Source organism: Macrotis lagotis, chromosome X (genome assembly GCF_037893015.1).
Source record: "Macrotis lagotis isolate mMagLag1 chromosome X, bilby.v1.9.chrom.fasta, whole genome shotgun sequence".
Taxonomy (NCBI): Eukaryota; Metazoa; Chordata; class Mammalia; order Peramelemorphia; family Peramelidae; genus Macrotis; species Macrotis lagotis.
Window position 1 is genome coordinate 552,387,815 of NC_133666.1, and position 22,032 is coordinate 552,409,846.

At 35.8% G+C, this 22,032-nt stretch overlaps 1 protein-coding gene across 1 annotated transcript in view; it reads right to left on the reverse strand.

Annotated features, from left to right (window-relative positions):
* NIPAL2 (NIPA like domain containing 2) overlaps positions 1-22,032 on the reverse strand; it is a 135,629-nt gene that overhangs the window by 46,841 nt on the left and 66,756 nt on the right. Inside the window, exon 4 of the mRNA XM_074200498.1 lies at positions 3,015-3,074. Within this exon, the coding sequence (XP_074056599.1) occupies positions 3,015-3,074 (60 nt within the window). The remainder of the gene's footprint in view (positions 1-3,014; positions 3,075-22,032) is intronic.

The window sequence follows — 22,032 nt, forward strand, 5'->3', positions numbered from 1 at the left end:
TGGATAAATGTCAATTCTTGTTTTTGTGACTTCTGATAGATTCTGTAAAGTTACTTTGATATGAGCTTTAGTCATTCTTCCCGAAGTCCTCACGAATGGTAAATTTAGCTCAAGCTCATTTCTTTTTGTATTAAAAAAATGATATACGCAATCATTTTATATCACCTAGATATCATTCTAACCTCCGTTGAAGGTTTTATATCTGCAACTACTGCTAGTACCTGAAAATCGAGTGTTTTCTAATTTTAGTAACTAAAAAAGTAATTTGATCACTACAATTTCCCCAGAACAAGGATAGAATATGATAAATGATATCCCATAGTTTTACTAGCTATCACTACTTGATTATAATGTAATCCTTCTATCTTGCTATCTATTCCTTCATTTGTTTCTGTTTATCTACATCTCTCTCTACCTATTGACTGTCTATCTATTCATCTATCTGCATTATCTATTTCTATCTATCCCTTCATCTATTTCTATTTATCTAAATCTATCTACATAATATCATCTATATGTTTATCCATCTATCTGCCTTTATCTATTTCTAGCCACACATCTTTCTGTTTATATCCATCCCTCTCCATCTATCCAACTGGTTCTCTCTCTGTCTCTCTCTGACTCTCTATCTCATTCCCATCCCTTATGGACTTGGGAATTACTGCATTCTGTAGTCACCACACCCCTCCTCCTGCTGTCTATTTGTATTGTATCGTAAATTTACTTCAATTTAATAGGAACCAGCTGTTAATTTCATAAGAATGATACTGGGGAAAACTTATTCATCAATCAATCCACTTTTGAGTTGCCTTGGAAACATCTGCCAAATTGGAATAAAATCCATTGTAAGACTTGAACTTTAAATATTAAAAAAGCAATTGAATGCAGAGACCATTCCTCATGCTGCTATAACATAGCACAGTTGTATCAGTAATCTATGAATCATAGTATATAAAAGGATAAAGAAAAATTGAGCTTGTTCAGAAAAAAGGGTCCATACACTTACGAAAGACAAAGATGACATGGTGGAATGTAAACTAAACTAGACTTGGAGTCAGATTACCTAAGTTAAGATCTTTGTCTCTTTATTTACTATTTTGTGACCTTATACAAATCATTTCCCTTGAAGAACTAAGTTTCTCATTGGTAAAATGAGGGAATTAGATTAGATGAACTATTAGGTCCATTTAATCTATAAATTTTATGATCCTATATATTTAGAAAAACACCTTATCTACTCATGTAGAAATAAGCCAGACACTTTAAAAACAGACCCAAACTAAGGGGAACTTGATCATATAAATCAACAGGTATTTATTAAGTATATACTGTATCCTAGATACTGTACTCAGCACTACAAATACAAAGGACCAAAAAACTCCATCTTTTGTAACCTCTAGGAACTTATATTCTACCAGAGTAGACATGTACAATATATATATATATATATATAAATGTGTGTGTATGAATAAAACATATATATATAATATAATATAATATAATTTGAGGGGAAGTGAAAAATACTTTCCAAGATATCATGCTTAAGAAAACAATTATCAAGGAGAGGAAATTAACTCTGGGGAAGCTAAGTGGATAGAGTGCTGGGAGGTAAGAAGTTAGGAATTAGGAAGACTCATCTTCCTGAGTTCCAATTTGGTCTCAGATACTTAATAGCTTAGCTGTGTGACCTTAGGCAAGTCATTTAATTCCACCTCACTTTCCTTATCTGTAAAATGAACTGAAGAAGGAAATAGCAAACTACTCTAGTATCTCTGTCAAGAAAACCCATAATGTGATTACAAGGAGTTTAACACAACTGAAAAAAATGATTGAACAAAATAACTCTAGAGCCCATTGACTATAAAATTCAATTTTTAAAGAATTGGGTTCTCTCAAGAGAATGGAACATAAACTAGGACTGTTCAAAGTTCATTTTACAACTGAGGAAACTGTGATCCAGGCAGATGAAGTAACTCAGTCTCCCACAGGGATTTAGAAAGAGAGGTGAGATGTAGGCCAACAGGTCCTCTGACTCCCGAAGTCCTCTGCACCTTGCATCTTACAGTCTTTCTGAAGACACTGCTTTATTTAAGCTGAAAAGACAATCACATTATGTTCTGCTTCAGAAAAGAATCAGAGATAATTCCTCTTTATAGGTTGTTTTTTTTTCATAGGGTTTTGGGGGGGGGTGCAAGACAATGGGGTTAAATGGCTTGCCCAAGGCCACACAGCTAGGTAATTATTAAGTGTTTGAAGCTGGATTTGAACTCAGGTACTCCTGACTCCAGGGCTGGTGCTCTATCCACTGCGCCACCTAGCTGTCCCAATCAGCGATAATTCTCAAAAATAATCAAAATCTGCCCTCCTGCCTCGATTTGCTTTTAACAAGGGTAAAGACACTTGTATTAAGAATATAAACAATCCACTGGGAGAAAGATGGCTTTGATGCACAGCAGAGGTCCCTCAGGAAGCCAGAAAAGCTACTGTTAAATGTTGCACCAGCTGCCATCTTTCCAAATAAAACCTTGAAGATGGACTCTGTTTGTTACTCTTTTGAATAGGCCTAAAGTATTACAAATTAGGTAGTTAGTTGGTGTGTCTAATTGCTTTGCGGTTCTCATTTTTGTGTGGCAATCTAACACAAATACATGCTTTTATGTGGAGCAGTCTATTAGGTTACACAGCTGTTTTCATTGAATTTTATTATGCTCATAAAACTTTCATAACATTCATAAAAGTAATATTGTAAAAGAGTATTTTTCCACAGTCAGAAGCACGGGCAGTGGTCAAAAATGACAGATTCACCATTAAACATGAAATGCCCCTTGACAGCTCCAAGATTAAATAACTTCACACCACTACTCATTTTTCAATTCTAAATGAGATAACGCCAAATTTTGTCATTTGTTCTCAATTTCTAAATCTGCTTCCTTACAAATTTTATTTTTACTTCAGAGTTTCAGTAACCCTAGGTCAAGTGATATGCATACTATGGATGCTCAATAATTACTTACCAAGTAAATCTGAGGATCTCAAATTTTCTTTTAGAAATGTAGCAGACATAAGAGCACTACCTAAAAAAGAAAGTGATGATTAATGGCAAACCTTAGGACATTTACTCTACAAATAGTCAATTACCCAAAGAAGTACAAGCAGTTTCCAACTTATAAAGGTCTAATTTATGAAATTTCCTTATAAATAAAAATAGCTTTAAGTAGGATACAGTGACTTGAGCTTTCCCCAAATTTCGAGGTGCCAATAGCACCATCCTGGGATAATTCTCTTTTTTCAGTTGGGATCCTTAATTTCCCACTCCCAAAAGAACAGTTCTTCAGTATTTTAGCAGCTTTAAGTTGTAGGGCATTCTTCCTTTCATCCCCAAAAGCTGTCAGTTCCCCTGTTGATTGCCCCCCACCACTTCCTTCTTCTCTTTCCACTCTTTTTCCCCAGCACAAAAATTTCCAGATTCTGACTCTGCTTTGTTTATCTAGGTGTTTATCACCTTTGAGACGTCCAGAACTTTCTCTTCCTGATCCTATGGGGAACACCCTGGAATCCTGTTCTTTCCTTTCTGATTCTGGGAAAACCTGGGATTCCTACTCCGACCTACCCTGGGCTGATATAAGTGATGCCCAGGACCTATTTCCTTTCCCCACTTTCATTCTTATAAAAAAAAAAAGAGTATGGAGATACATATTTCTGGTGTCCCAAGCTAAAATTTAAAATGAGTTTTTCTATAAAACCAGTATTCCAAATAAGGTTATGTTCTATGGTACCATAGGTACCACATTTCAACTACAATGTGGATTAAGTAGGTCTTTGTGCATTGATCAGGGACTCAAATATCATCCAGAACACTATTTTTGTAGAAAAATGTGCTCCAGAGTTCTATCTACTGAATTACAAATTACTGTAACTTTTGCTACATCAGTCATTCATTAATTGGATACTATTTATATTAATACATGCTCAATGAATCCAGGGAAACAGAGATATGAACCACTTAAAAGGGTAGGTGACTAAAAGAATTTTTTTTTGTACTTAATTTTGAAATTTGTTTTTGTGTTTCTCTTTGAATGAACAGCTGGGTAACACAATGAATAGAGTGAATGGTCTGGAGTCAAAAAGACATCTTCCTGAGTTAAAATCTCATGCTCTTACTGTGTGACCCTGAGCAAGTCATTTAACCTTAAATGCCTCAATGTCCTCATCTATAAAATGAACTAGAGAAAGAAATGGCAAACTAGTCCAGTATCTTTGCCAAGAAAACCCCAAATGAGGTTACAGAGAGTGAGATAGGACTGAAAATGATTGAATAATAATTTCATGTGAATATGGATACATCAGATGTGCTAAGAATTCCATTTGACCAGAAAAATGAATTTTGTGCAGTTTTGATTTGAAATAAGCTGGAAACCTGTCCAGTTTTCTTTTATTTTGTCCATTTCAACTCCATTCTAAGCATTAAGTAGAACTGCCTTTTTATAAATCTCCCCTACACCAGGCTCCCTTAAGACTAGGTCTCTTACTAAGTAAAAAATAAATAAGGGGAATGGGAGTTGTCAACAAAGGTAGTATTTAATTGGAGGAGGTGTTAACTGTTAAACTTGAAAATGAGATTTGTATTGGAGAAGCTGACCTTTGAAGAACTTTCTTAATAAATTAAGACTCTAACTTCAAACTTCATAGATTGTTAGAGCTGTAAGGGAATTTAGAAATCATCCAGGCCAGCTTGGAGCAGGTATAAATTAAAACTCTAATGTACTGTCTTCCTTCTGTTTTCCTTTTCTTCCTGACCTTTCCTTCTCTCTCTCTCTCTCTCTCTCTCTCTCTCTCTCTCTCTCTCTCTCTCTCTCTCTCTCTCTCTCTCTCTCCTTTCTCTTTCTCTTCCTTTTCTTTCTGTCTCCTTTTTCTCTTTTCCCCCCTTCTATTTCTCTTCCCCACTTCTGTTTCTCTTTCCCCTCTGGCTCTCTTTCTTATGTATTTCTCTCTCCCTTCTCTATATCTCTCTTCATTCTTTCTTTTCCTTCTTCCTCTCGCACTCTCTCTCCCCTCTCTCTTCCTCATTTATTTTTCTTCCTCTCTCTAGTTTTCTGTATCTCTCTTCTTTCTCTGTATCTATTTCTCCTCCCTCTCCTTTCTCTTTGCCCTCTTCCCAATACACTCTGAGAGAACTTAAGATCAAATATAACATTACAATACGATTTCCAATGGTTAGAGGTAAAAAAACCTCTGGAAAGATCTCCTTTACTACTCCCTACTCAGAACAATAGACATTCAGAGTCATAAGCAATTGTCCCATTCAAGTGATACCTTACAACAAAATCAACAAATGGTGATGGAGTTGGCTCTCTCATCTTCTAAAGGCAGTTCATTCTGCTTTTGGAAAGGTGTTCATTGTGAACAAATTGTCCAGGTTCTTTGTTGGTAAAATGAAGGACAGATTGATAGACTGAGGTCACTTGAGGCTCTAAAATAATGATTCCATCCTCTGTTCTCTAGCATTGAGCCTGAATTTGTCCTGTATAACATCTAAATCATTGGTCCTGGGTCTAGAACCCTTTAGATGCAGGAAAAACAACCCTTCATTGGTCCTAGGTCTTAGAACCCTCTGGATGCAGGAAAAACAACCCTAATCCCTTTTCTGTGGATAGCTCAGTGCCTATCCCTGAAGGATGGAGGGTATTATGGAGAATGAGAGACAAGATGCTTATGGACTTTGGTTCACAGTGCATGACCCAGTTTGAAAGAAATAGTTATACCAGAGTCATATTCTTCCCCTCTGTTGACATGCACAAAATAGTCTTGACAAGAAGGAAGATGTTACTTTCACAGAATTTTTGAATCCAAAAGGACATTGGAAATCATCACATTTGTTCCTTTCATTTTACAGATGAGGAACCTAAATCTTGAAGAAGCTATTTGATTTCCTCAAAGTCACATAACTGATTACCAGTAAAGTCAGGACTAAGATCTAGATTCTAGGTTGCCTTTTTTAGTGGAAGAAATAAAATTTTAATTGTAAAAAAAGAGAGAATGTTTTAAACGTGGAGACAAAGAAAAATGATCAACTAGTGCCACAAGCAAAAAATATGAGAGTTTAATATCAGTTAACATTTATTAAGGATTCAGGAATAAGTTAAAGCCAGGTAAAAACTGATGGTTATATTTTTAGTATGATGTATAACCTATATCAAATTGCTTCCTTGTCTTAAGGAAGGAACAGGGAAGGGAGGAAGAGACTTTGGAATTAAAAAAAATTAAAACAAATGTTAAAAATTGTTTTTTACATTAAATTGGGAAGAATAAAATATTTAAAAATAAAATTTCAGTGTGAGCATTTATTCCTCAGAAATCTGCAAATGCTATAAATCCAGGATTGATTTTTTTGATAATCTAGAAGAAAATAATGGAGAAAATGTTAATAATTTGGATTAAATTGAAAAGTACGTCAACTTGCTATACTTCTCCCTCCCCTTACCCTAGAAACCCAGTTTTTAAAAACTCACAAGCACATTACTGACTAATATACAAAAATATCAAAGTTTTTTGGGGGAAAATTAGCATCCCATAGTTCCTATTGATTTAATTAATCAATTAATCAGTCAAATAGTATTTATTAACATCTCACCAACTCACTATGTATTAAGTTCTGTGCAAATTTCTGGCAATACAAAACCAAAAATGCAGACTTTGTCCTTAAGAAGCTTATATTTTATGGGGGAGACTATATACATATATATATATATATATATATATATATGTGTGTGTGTGTGTGTGTGTGTGTGTGTGTATGTGTATGTGTGTGTGTGTGTGTGTGTGTATGTGTAGGTATGGATATGAGTATAAGTATGGGTATATATGTATAGGTATAGCTATAGGTAAAGGTATATATACATATATATAAATACATGCATACATACATACCTATATAAGTGTATATGTACACAAATATATATATATATAATATATATTTACAAGTCAATAAAGTAAATTCAAGATAATTTGCATAGAAAATGCCCTCATAGCTAGGAGATAAGAAAAAAGATCATGTTGGACATGGTTTTGAGTTGAACCTTGTTGGAAAAAAAGGAATTCTAAGGGATGGAGATGAGGAAAAAGTATATTTCAGGCATTAGGACCTGTCTGTGAAAAGCAACTGATTGAATATATAAATGAATTTTTTAAAAAAGCATTTGTGAAACACCAACTATGTTTAAAACCCTTTGCTAAGTGCTAGTCAAATAATGTCTTCTTTCAAGAGGGTCATATAGACAATATATAGGAAGATCTAGCTGAAAGGTAGAAAAAGATTAGAGTTTAACAAGGCAGATGGCAAGTCTCAGTGATCCTTAGGGAACAGTAAAATGGCAGAAATGCCTAGGAGTCCTGAAGGTATAATTGCTTATCAGGCCATATGGTAAAGTTTGGTGGTTTCCATTTTACTAAAAGGGTTGTAGTTTGTGACTCCTTCAGTGGTGACATGGACCATGGGGTCCTCTTGGCTTCCTCAAAGTGGTGAAGTGGGTTAGAAACCATGTCACCAATATTTGGGAAGGAGAAGCAAATCTGAGGGGTAGAGGAAGGTGGGAATGAAACAATGGTCAGCATTCAGTCAGAGAGGAGAAAGGGGAAAGGAATATTAGCAGCAAGATTGAAAGGGAAGAACTCCCCAATAGTGTCTGCTCTGGCTTGGATCTTCCAGCCCCCAGAGGGATTTGAGGAATAGGTGCATTAAGGGAAGGGAAGGGAAGATTACCTTACATTGACTGCTCTAGATAGGAAAAAACAATCAGTATCTTGTTTGTTAAAATTTATTTTTTATTTATTTTATTTTATAAATACCCCCCTGCCCCCCAGCTACAAGCAAAAGCAAGTTTCAATATTTACTTCCAAAAGCTTGAATTCCAAATTCTCTCCCTCCCTTCCATCCTACTCCCCACATTATGAAAGTAGGTTTAAAATGGTGTAGGTTAAAAATGTATAGCCATGAAAAACATTATTACAATGTCATGTGATAAAAGTAAACATAAACACCCCACACACAAAGAAAAAGAACTACAAGAAAAATAAAGTGAAAAAAAAACTATATGCTTCAGGCTGTATTCAGACATCATCAGTTCTATCTTTGGGATGGATAGCATTCTTTATCATAAATCCATCAGAGAAATTGCATTAGCATTTTTTCCCCACAGTTGGTATTGCTAGCTGTATTCCTCTCAGTCCTATTACCCCCATCCCCATTTATTCTATTTTCTCTTTCCTTTTGCCCTGTCCCTCATCAGAAGTATGTTGTCTCTGACTACCCTCTCCCACAAACTTCCCTTTTTTCTATCAACTGGACCTCCCCTCCCCCTTTCTTCCATTCCTTTTCTCTCCTGTTTTCCTCCCCCTTACCTTTCCATTCTTCTGCTCCATTGCAAAAACTTTTTCTTGCCTCTTTTATGTGAAATAATAGATCCCATTCCACCTCTCCTTTCCCTTTCTCCCACTGCATTTCTTCCCCCCATTAACTCCATCTTTTTAATATCTTATTCCTTCAAATTCAACTCCCTCCTGTGCCTTGCTCCTTCTAATTGCTTTAACAAAAGAGAGGGTTCATATGAGTTATCAGTATCATCTTCCCATGCAGGAATACCACATCAATGCAGTTCAACATTAATAAGTCCCTCATAAATTACCCTTCTCGTCTACCCTCTCTATGCTTCCCCTGAGTCCTCTACTTGAAGATCAAAGTTTCTGCTCATCTCTGGTCATTTCATCAGGAAAGTTTAAAATCCCATATTTCATCAAATGTGCATCTTTTCCCCCTGAAAGAGTATATTCAGTTTTGCTGTGTAGTTGAGTCTTGGTTGTAATCCAAGTTCTTTTGCCTTCTGGAATATCCTATTCCAAACACAAACATCTTGTGTTATCCTGACTGTAGTTCCACAATATTTAAATTATTTCTTTCTGGCTACTTGTAATATTTTCTTTTTCACTTTGGAGATCTGAAATTTTGATATAATATTCCTGGCAGTTTTCATTTTGGAATCTCCTTCAGGAGGTGATCGATGGATTCTTTCAATTTCTATTTTACTCTCTGCTTCTAGGATATCAAGACAGTTTTCCTGGAAAATATTTTGAAAAATGAAATCTAGGGTCTTTTTTGATTGTGACTTTCAGGTAGTACAATAATTTTTAAATTATCTCTCCTGGATCTGGTCAATTATTTTTCCAATGACATTTTTCACATTTTCTTCTAGTTTTGCATTCTTTTGGCTTTGTTTTATTGTTTCTTGATTTCACGCAAAGTCAGTTTCCCTTAGCTCTATGCTACATTTTGAAGGAAATATTTTCTTCAAATAGCTTTTCTATCTCCTTTTCCATCTGGTAAATTCTATTTTTTAAGGCATTCTTCTCTTCATTGACTTTTTGAACTGTTTTTTTTCCCATTTGACCCAAATTATTCTTAAGGTATTATTTCCTTCAGTATTTTTTTGTATATTCTTTACCAAGTGCTGATTTGGTTTTCATGATATTCCTTCATCACTCTCATTTCTCTTCCCAATTTTTCCTCTACCTCTTTTACTTTATTTTCAAAATCTTTTTTGAGCTATTTCAAAGCCCGAGACAAATTCATATTTTTCTTGGAGGTTTTGGATGCAGAAGCTTTGATTTTGTTACCTTCTGAGTGTATATTTTGATCCTCGAAAGGACCAAAGTAATTGTCTATGGTTAAATTTTTTTCTTCTGTTGTTTGCTCATTTCCCCAACTTATGAGTTGATTTTAACTCCTGGGGCCAGGTCTGTGCTGAGGCCTTTGCAAGATTGGGCTCGGCTCTCACTTTGGTAGAGTTACTGCTGGCCTTCCAAAGACCTTGGCAATCCCTGGGCTGAGAAGTCTGGAAACCCTCACCATTGCCATGGGCCCAGGTGACCCCACAGACCCTGGTGCCCTGAGGTTTGTTCCTGGATGACTGAAGCTGATTTGCTCTGAGGCAGCCCAGGCTGAGCTGAGGCCCTTTCTAACCCCAGTGCAACAGACCTTTCCCATGGATCTTCCAAGTTGTCTTAGGCTGGAAAATTGTTTCACTCAATCATTTTGTGGGTTCTGCCACTCTAGAATTTAGTCATTATTTAGAGTGGTCCGGGAGGGGGGGATCTTGTGGGAGTCCTTGCCTTTACTATGCCATCTTGGCTCCCCAAAAATTCTTTTTTAAAATTCTGAACTTACCAAATACCAACTAAAATAAGCATTTTCATATACAAAATAGAAAAGAGAGAAAAAGAATTTTAGAAATGTTCATGAAATCACAAATCTTTCTTGAAGATAGCTTGGTTTTTCCCTATTATTTAATAATTTTAACATCGAATTTTCAAAGCTAAACTGATTGTCTATGTTTCCTTTTGGCTTTCTTTCTGATCTCATCTAGGCATTTAAAAATGCTTTGATAATTCTCTTGGTTCTTTTCTTCCCCTATTGCTAATTCTACCTTGTGCCAAACATGCCCCCCCACATCCACACCCACCCACATCCACATTCACACTCACACATACACACACACACACACACACACACACACACACACACACACACAAAAATGAAAAGAAAACAAATTTCTCATTCTTTGGTCTGAATCTATCAGCTCTATGTTAAAGTTGATCAGCATGATTCCTTATTTTTTTTTTTTTTGGAATCATGGTTGGTCACTGCTTTGATCAGAATTTTTATGTCTCAAGGTTTTTTTCTTTACAATGTTGTTGCTTCACAATGATAGGAAAACATAATACTTTTTCTCAAAACTTTTGATATAAGAGTAAGTTACTGAAGTCTAATCTGTCTTTTTTTAAAAGAAGAAATGGTTCTGAAACAGTTACTTGTAATTAAATTTATCTTGTGTAATATGGTTGTTTAGCTCATGTGACAAGGTTAATATGACAGGTCTGCTGAGCAAAAAAAAAATAGAAGTATTCTGAACAACACCTAATGAAATCAGACATCTGAGCTGAGTTGTAAATTTGAAAACAACAAGGAAGAGATTCATAAGATAAAGTATTACCTTGGATCTCTGCAATCAAGGATCTATTAAATTTCACCAGTCCATCTAGCTAGGCAGGTGCTATCACAATAAATAACCATTGACTAATATACAGCTAGAGGGGAGAAATGATCATTGTGCCTCTAGAATTCTACAATGTAACTTAATTTAAAAATATTGGATAGAAAATGATGTTAAAGTTCAAGAGTTTAAGATTAGAAATAGTGTTGAAACTGAAAAGAAATTATACTGGCTACTATTCTTATTTATTCAACATTACTTAGACATTTACAATTTAAGGTCTGCTCAGAGCCCAAGACAAGCATTCTCAAGGAACTTGCATGCTTGTAAAACCAATACAACAATCCAAAATATTTTTCTTTGATTGTTAAATTTCTAGAAGAATGGAATACCATCTATGATTTTTTTCATATAGGTGGGGAGCCTTCTACCCTCTTATTAGAGGAATGTTAAGTCACTTTGTTCATCTGTAAAATGAAGTTAGCCTAAGAGATCCCTTTTAGCCATTGCCATAATTAGCAATCTTGACACCCAACAAAATAAGCCTACATACCCTGAAATTAACCTTTAAAAACAAATATATTTGGGTATGCAGTGAGACAGAATTCACTGCTTGGGGGACAAGGAGATCCCTGTGCCTGGCACAGTAAGGACTTAATAAATGATTTAATTATCTCTCTCTCCATCTATCTGTCTATCTCTGTCTATCTATTCACCTATCCATTTATCTATCATCCAGTTATCCATCTGCTTATCTATCTATTTACTTGTGTATGTATGTATCTGTCTGTCTATATTATCCATCATCTATACACTAACATTTCTATTTATCCATCCTTCCATTTATTCATCTACTTACTCATTTATCTATCTACCTACCTACTACCTATCAATCCATCTATCCATCTGTTATCTATCACCCATCCATCCATCCATCCATTTATCTCTCTATCTATCTATCTCCAGCATACAATGCCTTATGTTCCTAACTAGATTGTAAACCTTTTGTAAATAATGACTTCACATTTTTCTTTTTTTCTCCATACTGCCTAATGAGGTAACATAAATCAATCCACAAATGTCTTTGAGATCTCCTATATTCAAGGTTCTATTTGCAGGGGGAGAGTAAAAGATAAAGTCCAGCCCTAAGCAGTTTTTTATTTATTTTGAAGCCTAAGACAAGAAGTTCTAAAAAAGAGAGGTCAGCAATAATTTCTGACAAACTGCATAATTTAATAAATTGAATAAGAAAATAAGCAGGAGAGTTCACTGCTATCTTTGCCAGTATGAAAAGGCTTTATGAAAGAGATAGGCTTTAAAAAGAGTTGATGGGATTTGGACAGGTAGAAAAAATGAAAAGGGTAATGATCTGAGTAGAGGCATGAATTTGAGCTTCAATACTTTTGCTTTCTACTTGTGTGACCTTGGATAAGATACATAATTTCTCTGGGACTCAGTTTCCTCATCTTTAAAATAAAGAGCTTGTATTAGGTGAAAGGGCATTTAAGTAGTACAAGTGAATGGAGTGCTGGGTCCTAGAGTAAGGAAGAACATGTCCCTAAGTTCAAATCTGGACTCAGATCCTAACTAGCTATATGATCCTGAACAAGTCTTATTTGCCCCTGTTTCCTCATCTGTAAAATGAACTGGAGAAGGAAATGGTAAATCACTCTTATAGTTTTGCCAAAAAAAAAAACCCAGATGGGATTATTATGAGTCAGACAGGACTGAAATGACTCAACAACAACAACAAAAAACAATCAGAAGGCTGAAAAACAGAGTAGATAAACTCTGAATGCTTTAAGAGGCTAAATTCACAATTTTATGGCTATTTATGTATCTTTTACAACAGATTTATGCCCTTCCCAAATCTAGTTGTCTGTAGCACTTAGATTGCTATTATCAGTACAACAACGACAATTATTAAGTGCCCACTATATGTCAGATACTATACTAACCATTAGGAGCACAACCAGAGAAGTACTCATAAATGTTCAACAATACCTTTCTTGAAGGAGGGGGGGCAGATATACACAATACAATTTTAAATTTAGTTTGCATTATTACCATTTTCTTCATCATTTCTTAAGTCTAGACAATCAATAGGACTGATGTGTGTGAGTTGGACGTAAGGAGGAGAGTTGCTCAAACTTGTCAACAAAACACAAATCAAGGCCTGATTTGTAGCATCCTTTTCTGAGGTGTAAATGCTCATACTGAAAATTTAATAATTGTCTCTCAAGAGCCTGGCCGAGCTGGCTCCAGTATACTCTTGAATACAAATTCAACAGTGAAATATCCCTTTCCTTAAGAAGTTGATGGATGAGTTTACATTTTGTATTGATGTGGGCAATCAGGAACCACTAAAAGGTCTTCAGCATTAGAGGGATAAGATAAAAGGAGTATTTTAAGAAGACATTTATCCTCAATGTGTAGAATAGATTAAATATTAAAGAGGGCAAGAAACTAGTCATAGAAACACACTAAGCAGAAGGTTGCTGTGGTATCTCCAGTCACAGTCTAAACTGGTGTGATGGCAGTAAGAAGATAAAGGAACAGAAATACTTCACCCATTTTGTTTGTTTTATTCAATAAGTACAATACCCATTACTACTAATGTTAAATATTATTACACTTATTGTAATATCCGCTCTGGTCTATTCTCTCAAATTACACTTGGAGGTTTGCAGGAATCTCAGAAAGATGACCGAATTAAGGTTTAAATGGATAATCTTGTGGATAACCACTTTGGTTGTTGTATGGCAAATGAACCCCTATTGGCATACTTTTCCTTATCAATTTGTCAGTTGATACAATGCATTCTTGGGGAAAACAGCATAGAAATAAAAGCAGCTACAAAACATTCTCCTTATAAATCTAGGATATATTCTCCATTCAAAACACATATCTATGGGAAGAGTAGGCACAGAGTACAATGGAAGTGAGGCACACACAGAGGAAACAGAATTAGACAAGGAACTCACAACTACACCACTTATGTCTGTCCTTTGTCTTCTTGTGGAGTCCTGTAAACTTCTCTACTGGGGTTAGGTGATCTGCTGGATAGGTTGTTCATCTGGGCTTCTAGAGTCCACTCTTTTCTAAAGTTCAATTCCAAATAAATATTCCTTGAAGGTACTTTCAACTTCAAGTGACTCCCTCTCTGTTTTTATCTCTGCTCCATCAATTATATTTTTGAACTCTCTCCAATTGACTTTTTAACTGCTGAATGTGGAGTCTCCTTCAGGGGGATAGTTCTTCCATTAGCCATGACTGATTGGCAGTGGGGGTAGGGAATATCCACTAAAAGCTAGATTCGTCTTGAATTGAGCCTCCTACTATAATTATTTGGAAATGACAGTGTCTTTATGAGTCTGACCATCTTCTATTAACCAATGGGGAGCTGTTCTAATTCAATCCTACTTTCTAAACTATTAACACGATAGCACATTATTAACACATTAATGCCTCATTATTCTCAAGTGAAAACATTTCATCATCTTGTGATTATATCCTGGAACTACATGAGCTGTGGAAATCTTGCTTCATACACTACTTATTATTTCAACCAAAAAATATAAATGATTGACAGATGGTCTTCAAATTCATGATGTAGTTTCTGCTTGACATTTTGCAATTGAAGTCTATAATAATAAAAGTATGTATTGAATAATCTAAATTCATGTTTATATTCTGAAACAACTTCTTATATACTGCATAGTCCAAGTGTGGCTGGGTCTATGAACTTGAATGGGGGAAAATTACATCTTTATTTTAAAAGAATTATTTTCCCTGATAATTCTATATCTTTTATTTTAAATATTTAAAATATTTTTTCTGAAAAGGGGTTTATAGTCTTCACCAGACTGCCAGAGGGATCTTTCAGTCATGCCCAACTATCTGTGACTTCTTTGGGGATTTTCTTGGCAGAAATACTGGGGTACTTTACTATTTCTATTTCTAACTTATTTGTAAATGAGGAATTGAGGTAAACAGGGTGAAGTGACTTGCCCAGGGTCACACAGCTAGTATGTATCTGAGGCCACATTTGAAATCAGGTCCTCCTAATTCTAAGAACCAACAATCTAGCCATTGTACCACCTAGCTTCCCTATTAACTTCAGGAGGCCTTCTTAACTCATTCCAGAGTCCATCCTCTTCCTAATTCAGGACCTAGATTTGAAAAGAAGTTTAGAAATCATATAATCTAAACCTCTCATTTTATAGAATCCCAGAAAAGTTAAGTTACTTGTCCACGGTTTCACAGAAGTAGAAGATAGCAGAACCATAATTTGAATCCAAGTCCTCTGGTTCTAAATTTTAAAAAGCAGACAAAAAGAAAGCACTGTTTCTTTCTTTACAGAGCAGATCAAGTCATTTCCTATCTTCTTCCATCTGCCTTTTCTTCCCCCCTCTAGTGCATGGAAAGTAATTCCCCTGACTCCTAAGAAGACATCATTCTTGTTCTTGCTTCTATTGGAAACCACATCAAACTTTAGATGTTTGGCAAAAACACAGTTTCCTTAAACATCTTATACTGTTATAAATAATAAATGTCAATTGATAAATAAATTAATGTCCATTTCTCCCCTCACACTCCAATAACAGAACACTTTGTCTTTGTAATGGTACTGAGGTCATGCCTAGAGACTCTGACCAGCTAGGAGATAATATATGCTGAACCCTGGAATATTTTATTTTCTATGAAAATCTATCCTCACAGGGCAGTGAATGAATTATTGCGTGTGAAATATTCTTACTGCAAAATATGGGAAATTATCATCATCATCATCACCATCACCACCATCATTATCATCATCGTCCCTGTCATCAGCAACAATAATCAGAGAACTATCTTGCTTGTCTTGTGGAAAGGTATGATCTCCAGTGGCTAAATCAAGTAGTCACTTCTTAAATATAGTCCCTTCTGAAAAGTTGCCTGTTTAGCCAGTTCTTGTCAATCAAATCCCATTGGTCTCATCCTCTGACATCATGAGTTCTCAGATACTCTATCTTCATTTATGATTAACTGTTCTTTGACAGTGACTCTAACAACTTACTAACTCTCTATTTATTTGTTTTTGCCCCCTCATTGATTAAAGATAAAAAAAGAATAATTACCATATTTACTTTATCTTTCTATTCCTTTCTTGATATTCTCGTGTTTAAGCATGTCAGAGAATCAGAGAGATTAAGTAAACTTCTAGTCTTAGGGGGTCTTAATGTATGCATTTATGTGTTTATTTGTGATTGAAATGAATCCCTTTGGCAGTCAGGTGAAGTTATGGATTCCTTAGAATACTGTTTTAAAATATATAGAATAAAATAAAATACATAAGAATGCAAAGAAATCAATTCTATTGAAATAGAATGATCAAAATATTAGCTATGCCAAACGTCTTAGTGCAGTTTAAGATTGGTTGGTTGATTGCTGTCGTTTGTTCTGGAAGAGGACCAAAATGATGTCACAATGTTGGGGTTAAGGTACACTGTGACTGATCAGACCTATACTAGTTTGGGAATCCATCTTCCATGGATCAAGCCCAAATAATCCACATGAACATTTGGAATGGAGATGGTTCTAAATTTTTTGAATTATTGCAATTCTGCTTTCCTCAAAGAGCACTGCACCTTCTTTGATGTGGGCATACCATACTAGTTAGTCCTTTCTCATTGTCTCCCATTTCTGAAAATCTATTTCAAAGTTCTTCAGACAGACCATGAGAGCATCCTTATATTGCTTCTTCTGGCTTCCGGGTGAGCACTTGCCTTGCATGAGCTAAATAAAATCGTCTTTTAGGCAAACGTATGTTTGGCATTTGAACAAAGTGCCTAGAACGCTGGAGTTGAACTCTCTGTAATAGAGTTTGAATTCTTGGTGGTTCAGCTTGAAAAAGGACCTCAGTGTCTGTTACCTTATCTTGCAGGTGATCTTCAAACTCTTCTTAGGACAATTCAAATGGAAGCAATTTAGTTTCCTGGCATGGTGCTGGTAGACAGTACAGGTTTCATAGGCATACAATAATTAGGTCAGCACAACAGCTCTGCAGAACTTCAGGGTAGAAGGCAACTAATACATCTTCTCTTCCACACTTTCACTGGGAGCCTCTCAAACACTGCATCCACCTCATCATCTATGTGGACATCCCAGGAAAGTGTCCTACCAAAGTAAGTGAATTGAATCAAAACATTCAAGCTTTAGTGGTGGAAAATGGCACTAAAAAGGAAACTTTTAAAAAAAATTTTGCAATGCAATTGGGGTTAAGTGACTTGCCTAAGGTCACACAGCTAGATAATTATCAAGTCTCTGAAGTTGGATTTGAACTCAAGTCCTCCTGACTCCAGGGCCAGTGCTCTATCTAGCCATCCCTAGGATACCTTTTATTAAATAAAACAAGTTCACAGAATGCAGGTTAAGACCCCTAATCTTTTATCTTGAAATTCTTATTTATTCATATTAATGAGAGGCAATGTTATAACAGAGAGAGATAAGACATAGAATCACGAAGGTCTGAGTTCAAATATTGCCTAGGATGCTTTACTTATTATATGATGCTGGCCATGTCACTTAACTACTTGGCCTTTTGTAAAATGGTCACAAATACTTTTGTAATGACCTGTCAGGGATGAGGATTTCATCAGCAAAGGAAATTCCCTTCCATCTATGTAGTTAGGCACCCTCTCTACAACCACTGCAAGGCAATGGGGCCCAAGGTCACACAGCTGGGTAATTATTACGTGTCTGAGGCAGAATTTGAACTCAGGTCCTCCTGACTCTAGGGCCTCCACATTACCTTTCTTAATGGGGTGTTAGGAGGCTCCAATGAGATAAAGCATACATATGTATAAAGAACTTAGCAAACTTAAGAACATTTCATAAATATCAATCAATATTAATATACTAAAGAACCAGAATGGTGATGCACATTCAGAGTGACTTTAGCAGTCATCATTACCAAATGTTTGCTGGCTTCCTAGTAGATGTTACACAATGAGATAAAAGACATGGTCAAGTAAATTCAATGAATACACACAGGATGTCCCCAAAGTCTCAGTTTTAAACTGTTTAAAAAAACTTGAAACTCATATTAAGACTTTGGGTTACCTTGCATAAGTACTTACTAGGAACAAGCCATTGTACTGGTTGTGCTAGACAAAAGGAACTTATAGGAGATTGGATTAAATTCTAAAAGGATAACAATACCAGAAGAAATTCCCAGCTAAAATACCCAAGGCTTAGTAGTATCTAGTTTTCACATGGGTCTGGTTCATGAAAGTTGATTAGTTTGGGAAGACTTTGTTGGACATCAAATTTTAAGATAGAACCCTCTGTAAGTATAATTGGATTCTAAAGTCCTTAAAATTTTACTTTCCTTTCTTCATTAATGATTCTAATCAAAGATGAAACTTGGGCTGCATGTTATAATGGAAAGGCTACTAGATTTGGAATGAAAAGACCTGGGTTTAAATCCTGCTTCTCTGACTTTCTACTTCTTTGACCTTGGATAAGTCACCTCTCTGGGCATCATGTCATTCATATATAAAATGAGAGGGTTGGACAAATTGGCCTCTAAGGATCTATCTAGATCTATGCTTCTTGTTTTTATCCAAAAGACGTAAGTGGAAAAAATGACTTTGGGGGAAGGTGCAATGTTACATACAGTCCCATCTAAATGCTCCTTTGTCTCTCCTTGATAGGCTATCTGCAGTTTTTTGGAGGAATCTTCAGCACTGCAATTGTAACTCAGAAGAAGCAGAAGGGAAAATGGATCAAAAAGGAAGGTTATGAGAAAGAATTGGACCAGGCTGGACAAAGGAACTAAGCTTAAGGCACGCTTTGAGCCTTGCAACCCAGCCATTTGGATGCTCCTTCAATTTAAACTGATCTGCTTTGAAGAGACAAAAACCAGTCCAGTTGGAGAAGACTGAAAGATAATTTTCAAAGAAGAGGTTTTTGTTGGGGGGGAGGGGAAAGGGTAGGGAGCATGTGTGTATGGAGAAATTATTCAAGGAAAATACTTTCCTTTATGCTCTTCTCAAAGTATGAGAACATAAATGACAAAATGAAAAACTTGAGAATTTCATGATCTTTCTCTGTCTCTTTTTCCTCTCTGTTTCTATCTTTGACTTTCCTCTTCAAATTTATTTGACAAAATACACATGAGAAAATCGTAAACCTTTTAGGGGATAAATGCTAATTTAAAAAGTTTTCAAATGGATCTTTAACACTTTACATTTTGTTCTGTGAGCAAATTAATTTAGGAACTAACTGCCTTATACCAAGAAGGAACAACTTTCATTTATCCAATCCTTTACTATCTACAAAGCATTTTCATTCATCATCTCGATGAGGGTCATTTTGCAATAACCCTTAGAATGAAGGCTCCTTGAATGTGAAAGAAACCTTGGTTAGTCTCCCCTGGCCTACCTTGATCCTTCAATTGGTGACACATATGTCTCCAAATGAGGGATTATTACATAGACACTCTGACTCTGCACCAAGGAGTGGAAAAGGAAAATAAAGACTTAGGTACTTAAAGGAGATTTATTAAAAGATATCTTTTTCTTTAGAGTCGGTTGTTCCATTACACCATACCACATGGCAATGGGAAGGAATGTGCTACTAATCTCCTTAAGGAAAGGGGACAAAAGAAATAATTAACATCAACAAACAACAATCCTCTGATATTTTCTCCAGGGCAAAACTAGACTCCCATGGAGTTATTTATTAAATGGTATTTAACTACCCTCTTGCTGTATTTCACAGAGAGATCAACTTTAGTAAACATAATGTAATTAGATCCTATAGTAAAGAGTCTCTTCCCTTCAGAGTCAGGTGCTCACTTTAAAGAGGCACTTCACTGAACCATCCATCCATCCATCCATCCATCCATCCATCCATCCATCCATGTGCATAAAGACTTGACACTCAGTGGTTAGCACCAAGGATTCAAAGATAAAAATGATCTGGCCTCTTCCTTCAAGGAGTTCCCATTAGCAATCTGAGGATAGAAATCAAGACCAACAGCACTTAATCTGGAGTCAGGCTCAGATTTTCAAACGATAACCTAAACAAAAGTCAAACAAGCAAAATCAGGATACATGAGAGAGAGCAAGTTCTGGACATCTCAAAGTGTTCTATCCTAGCTTCTGAAGGTTGAAATTTCCTATATCTCATTATTGTGATAACCCAGATGTCATCAGTCTTGCCCTGGTAATTCTACCTTTGATCTCTCTGATTGGAGGGTGGGGCCATGAAATCCAAACCTCAATTTAAGGAGAGAACTCAACTCAGATATTTTCATACTTTTACCTGCCTTTACTACTTTGATACTTCTCTGACTGAATTTTATAGTACTTCCTCTCCTCTTTTCCTTTTGTGTTTTGTCTTTACTCATTAGAATGTAAGTTCCTTGAGGGTAGGGACTATTTTTCTTTTTTCTGTATTTGAATCCCCAGGACTTAGCACAGTGTCTAGCATATAACAGGTGCTTAATAAATGTATATTGATTATTGACATAGGTGGTGTTATATAATTGTATTTCCTTTTCTTTCCCTTTCCTAATTAAAAAAGAAAACAAAACTTATAACAAATATCAGAGTCAAGTAAAACAAATTTCCTATTCTAAAAAAGTCTCATCCTTGAATTCATGTTTCATCCTTCCACTTTTGAAATAGTGGTTTTTCCTGGTTTATGTCCAACTTACTCCCCTAGTTTGTACCAAACATACCTAATCTCTCCTCTGACACCCCTATTGAGGACATGATCAGAAACATCTGAAAGACCTTGGACATGAAGAAAATAGCTGCTTAATTCTCATGCTCCTTTATAATGTTACTGTAATATTTCATTCTAACATGGGAGGTGAGGTGACTTTGGGTTCCCAAAGCCTAAGTCAGTAGAAAGCCAGTTTTGTTTAGCAAGTTCTGCCAAGTTGGAAAAACTTTGAGTATAGAGCCCAAATTGAAGGGGATCTATAATGTCAAATGCTACAGAGAGGTCAAGAAAGATGAGGATTCTTAGCTGTTCTCAGCAGTACAATGATCCAAGACAATTCTGAAGGATTTATGATTAAAAATGAGATCCACCTCTAGAGAAAGGACTGATGGAGTCTGAATTAAGATCAAAGCATATTTTTTTACTTTATTTTTTCTGTTTTCTTTTGCAACATGACTAATATGGAAATATGTTTGCATGACTGCCTGTGTGTAATCTATAGCAAATTGCTTGCCTTCTCAAAGAAGGGGGGAGGAGAGTAATAAGAGAAAGAGAGAGTTTGAAAGCCAAAATTTTTTTAAAACTAACGTTAAAATTGTATTTATATATAATTGAAAATAATTAATTTTTTAAAAAGATAAGGATTGAGAAGAGACCATTAGATTGGACAATTCATTAAGAGATCCTTGGTAAATTTGGAGAGAGGAGTTCATTGGATAAGTAGAAAACCAGACTGCAGAGAGTTTAGAGGAGAGTGAAAAAAGGAAAAGTGGAGACACTATGTAAAGATGGATTTTTCCAGGAGTTTAACTGAGAAATGGGGAGAGATAAAAGATGATAGCCAGTGGGAAAGGTCAGATGGAGTGAGGGTTTTTGTTTGTTTTAGATGGGAAACTCTCTTAAGGTAGTCAAGTTATTCTAATGATTAGTCCATTGAGTGACAAATTAGGATTTACTGGGTTGCCCACATTCTGTTGCCAGATATCACATGCTAGTTCTTGCTTGGCATCAATGATGCACCATGGTACCTCAATGACATGGGAGGAAGTGAAACCAATTTAAGGTCAAGAGACTCCTACAGCAGCCAGACTTCTAGTAGTCTGTTGTCTCCAGTAGTCCTGTTTCCTATTAATCAGGCTATGGGGTGGAATGACTCTGGTAAAGGCAATTGAGAAGGCTGTCTTGTATGGCATACCCCTCACTGTAAGAAACCTAATTGGGCAACTCACACCACTAATCACTTGGTTAGTTGGTTGGTTGGTGTGGTCTTCTT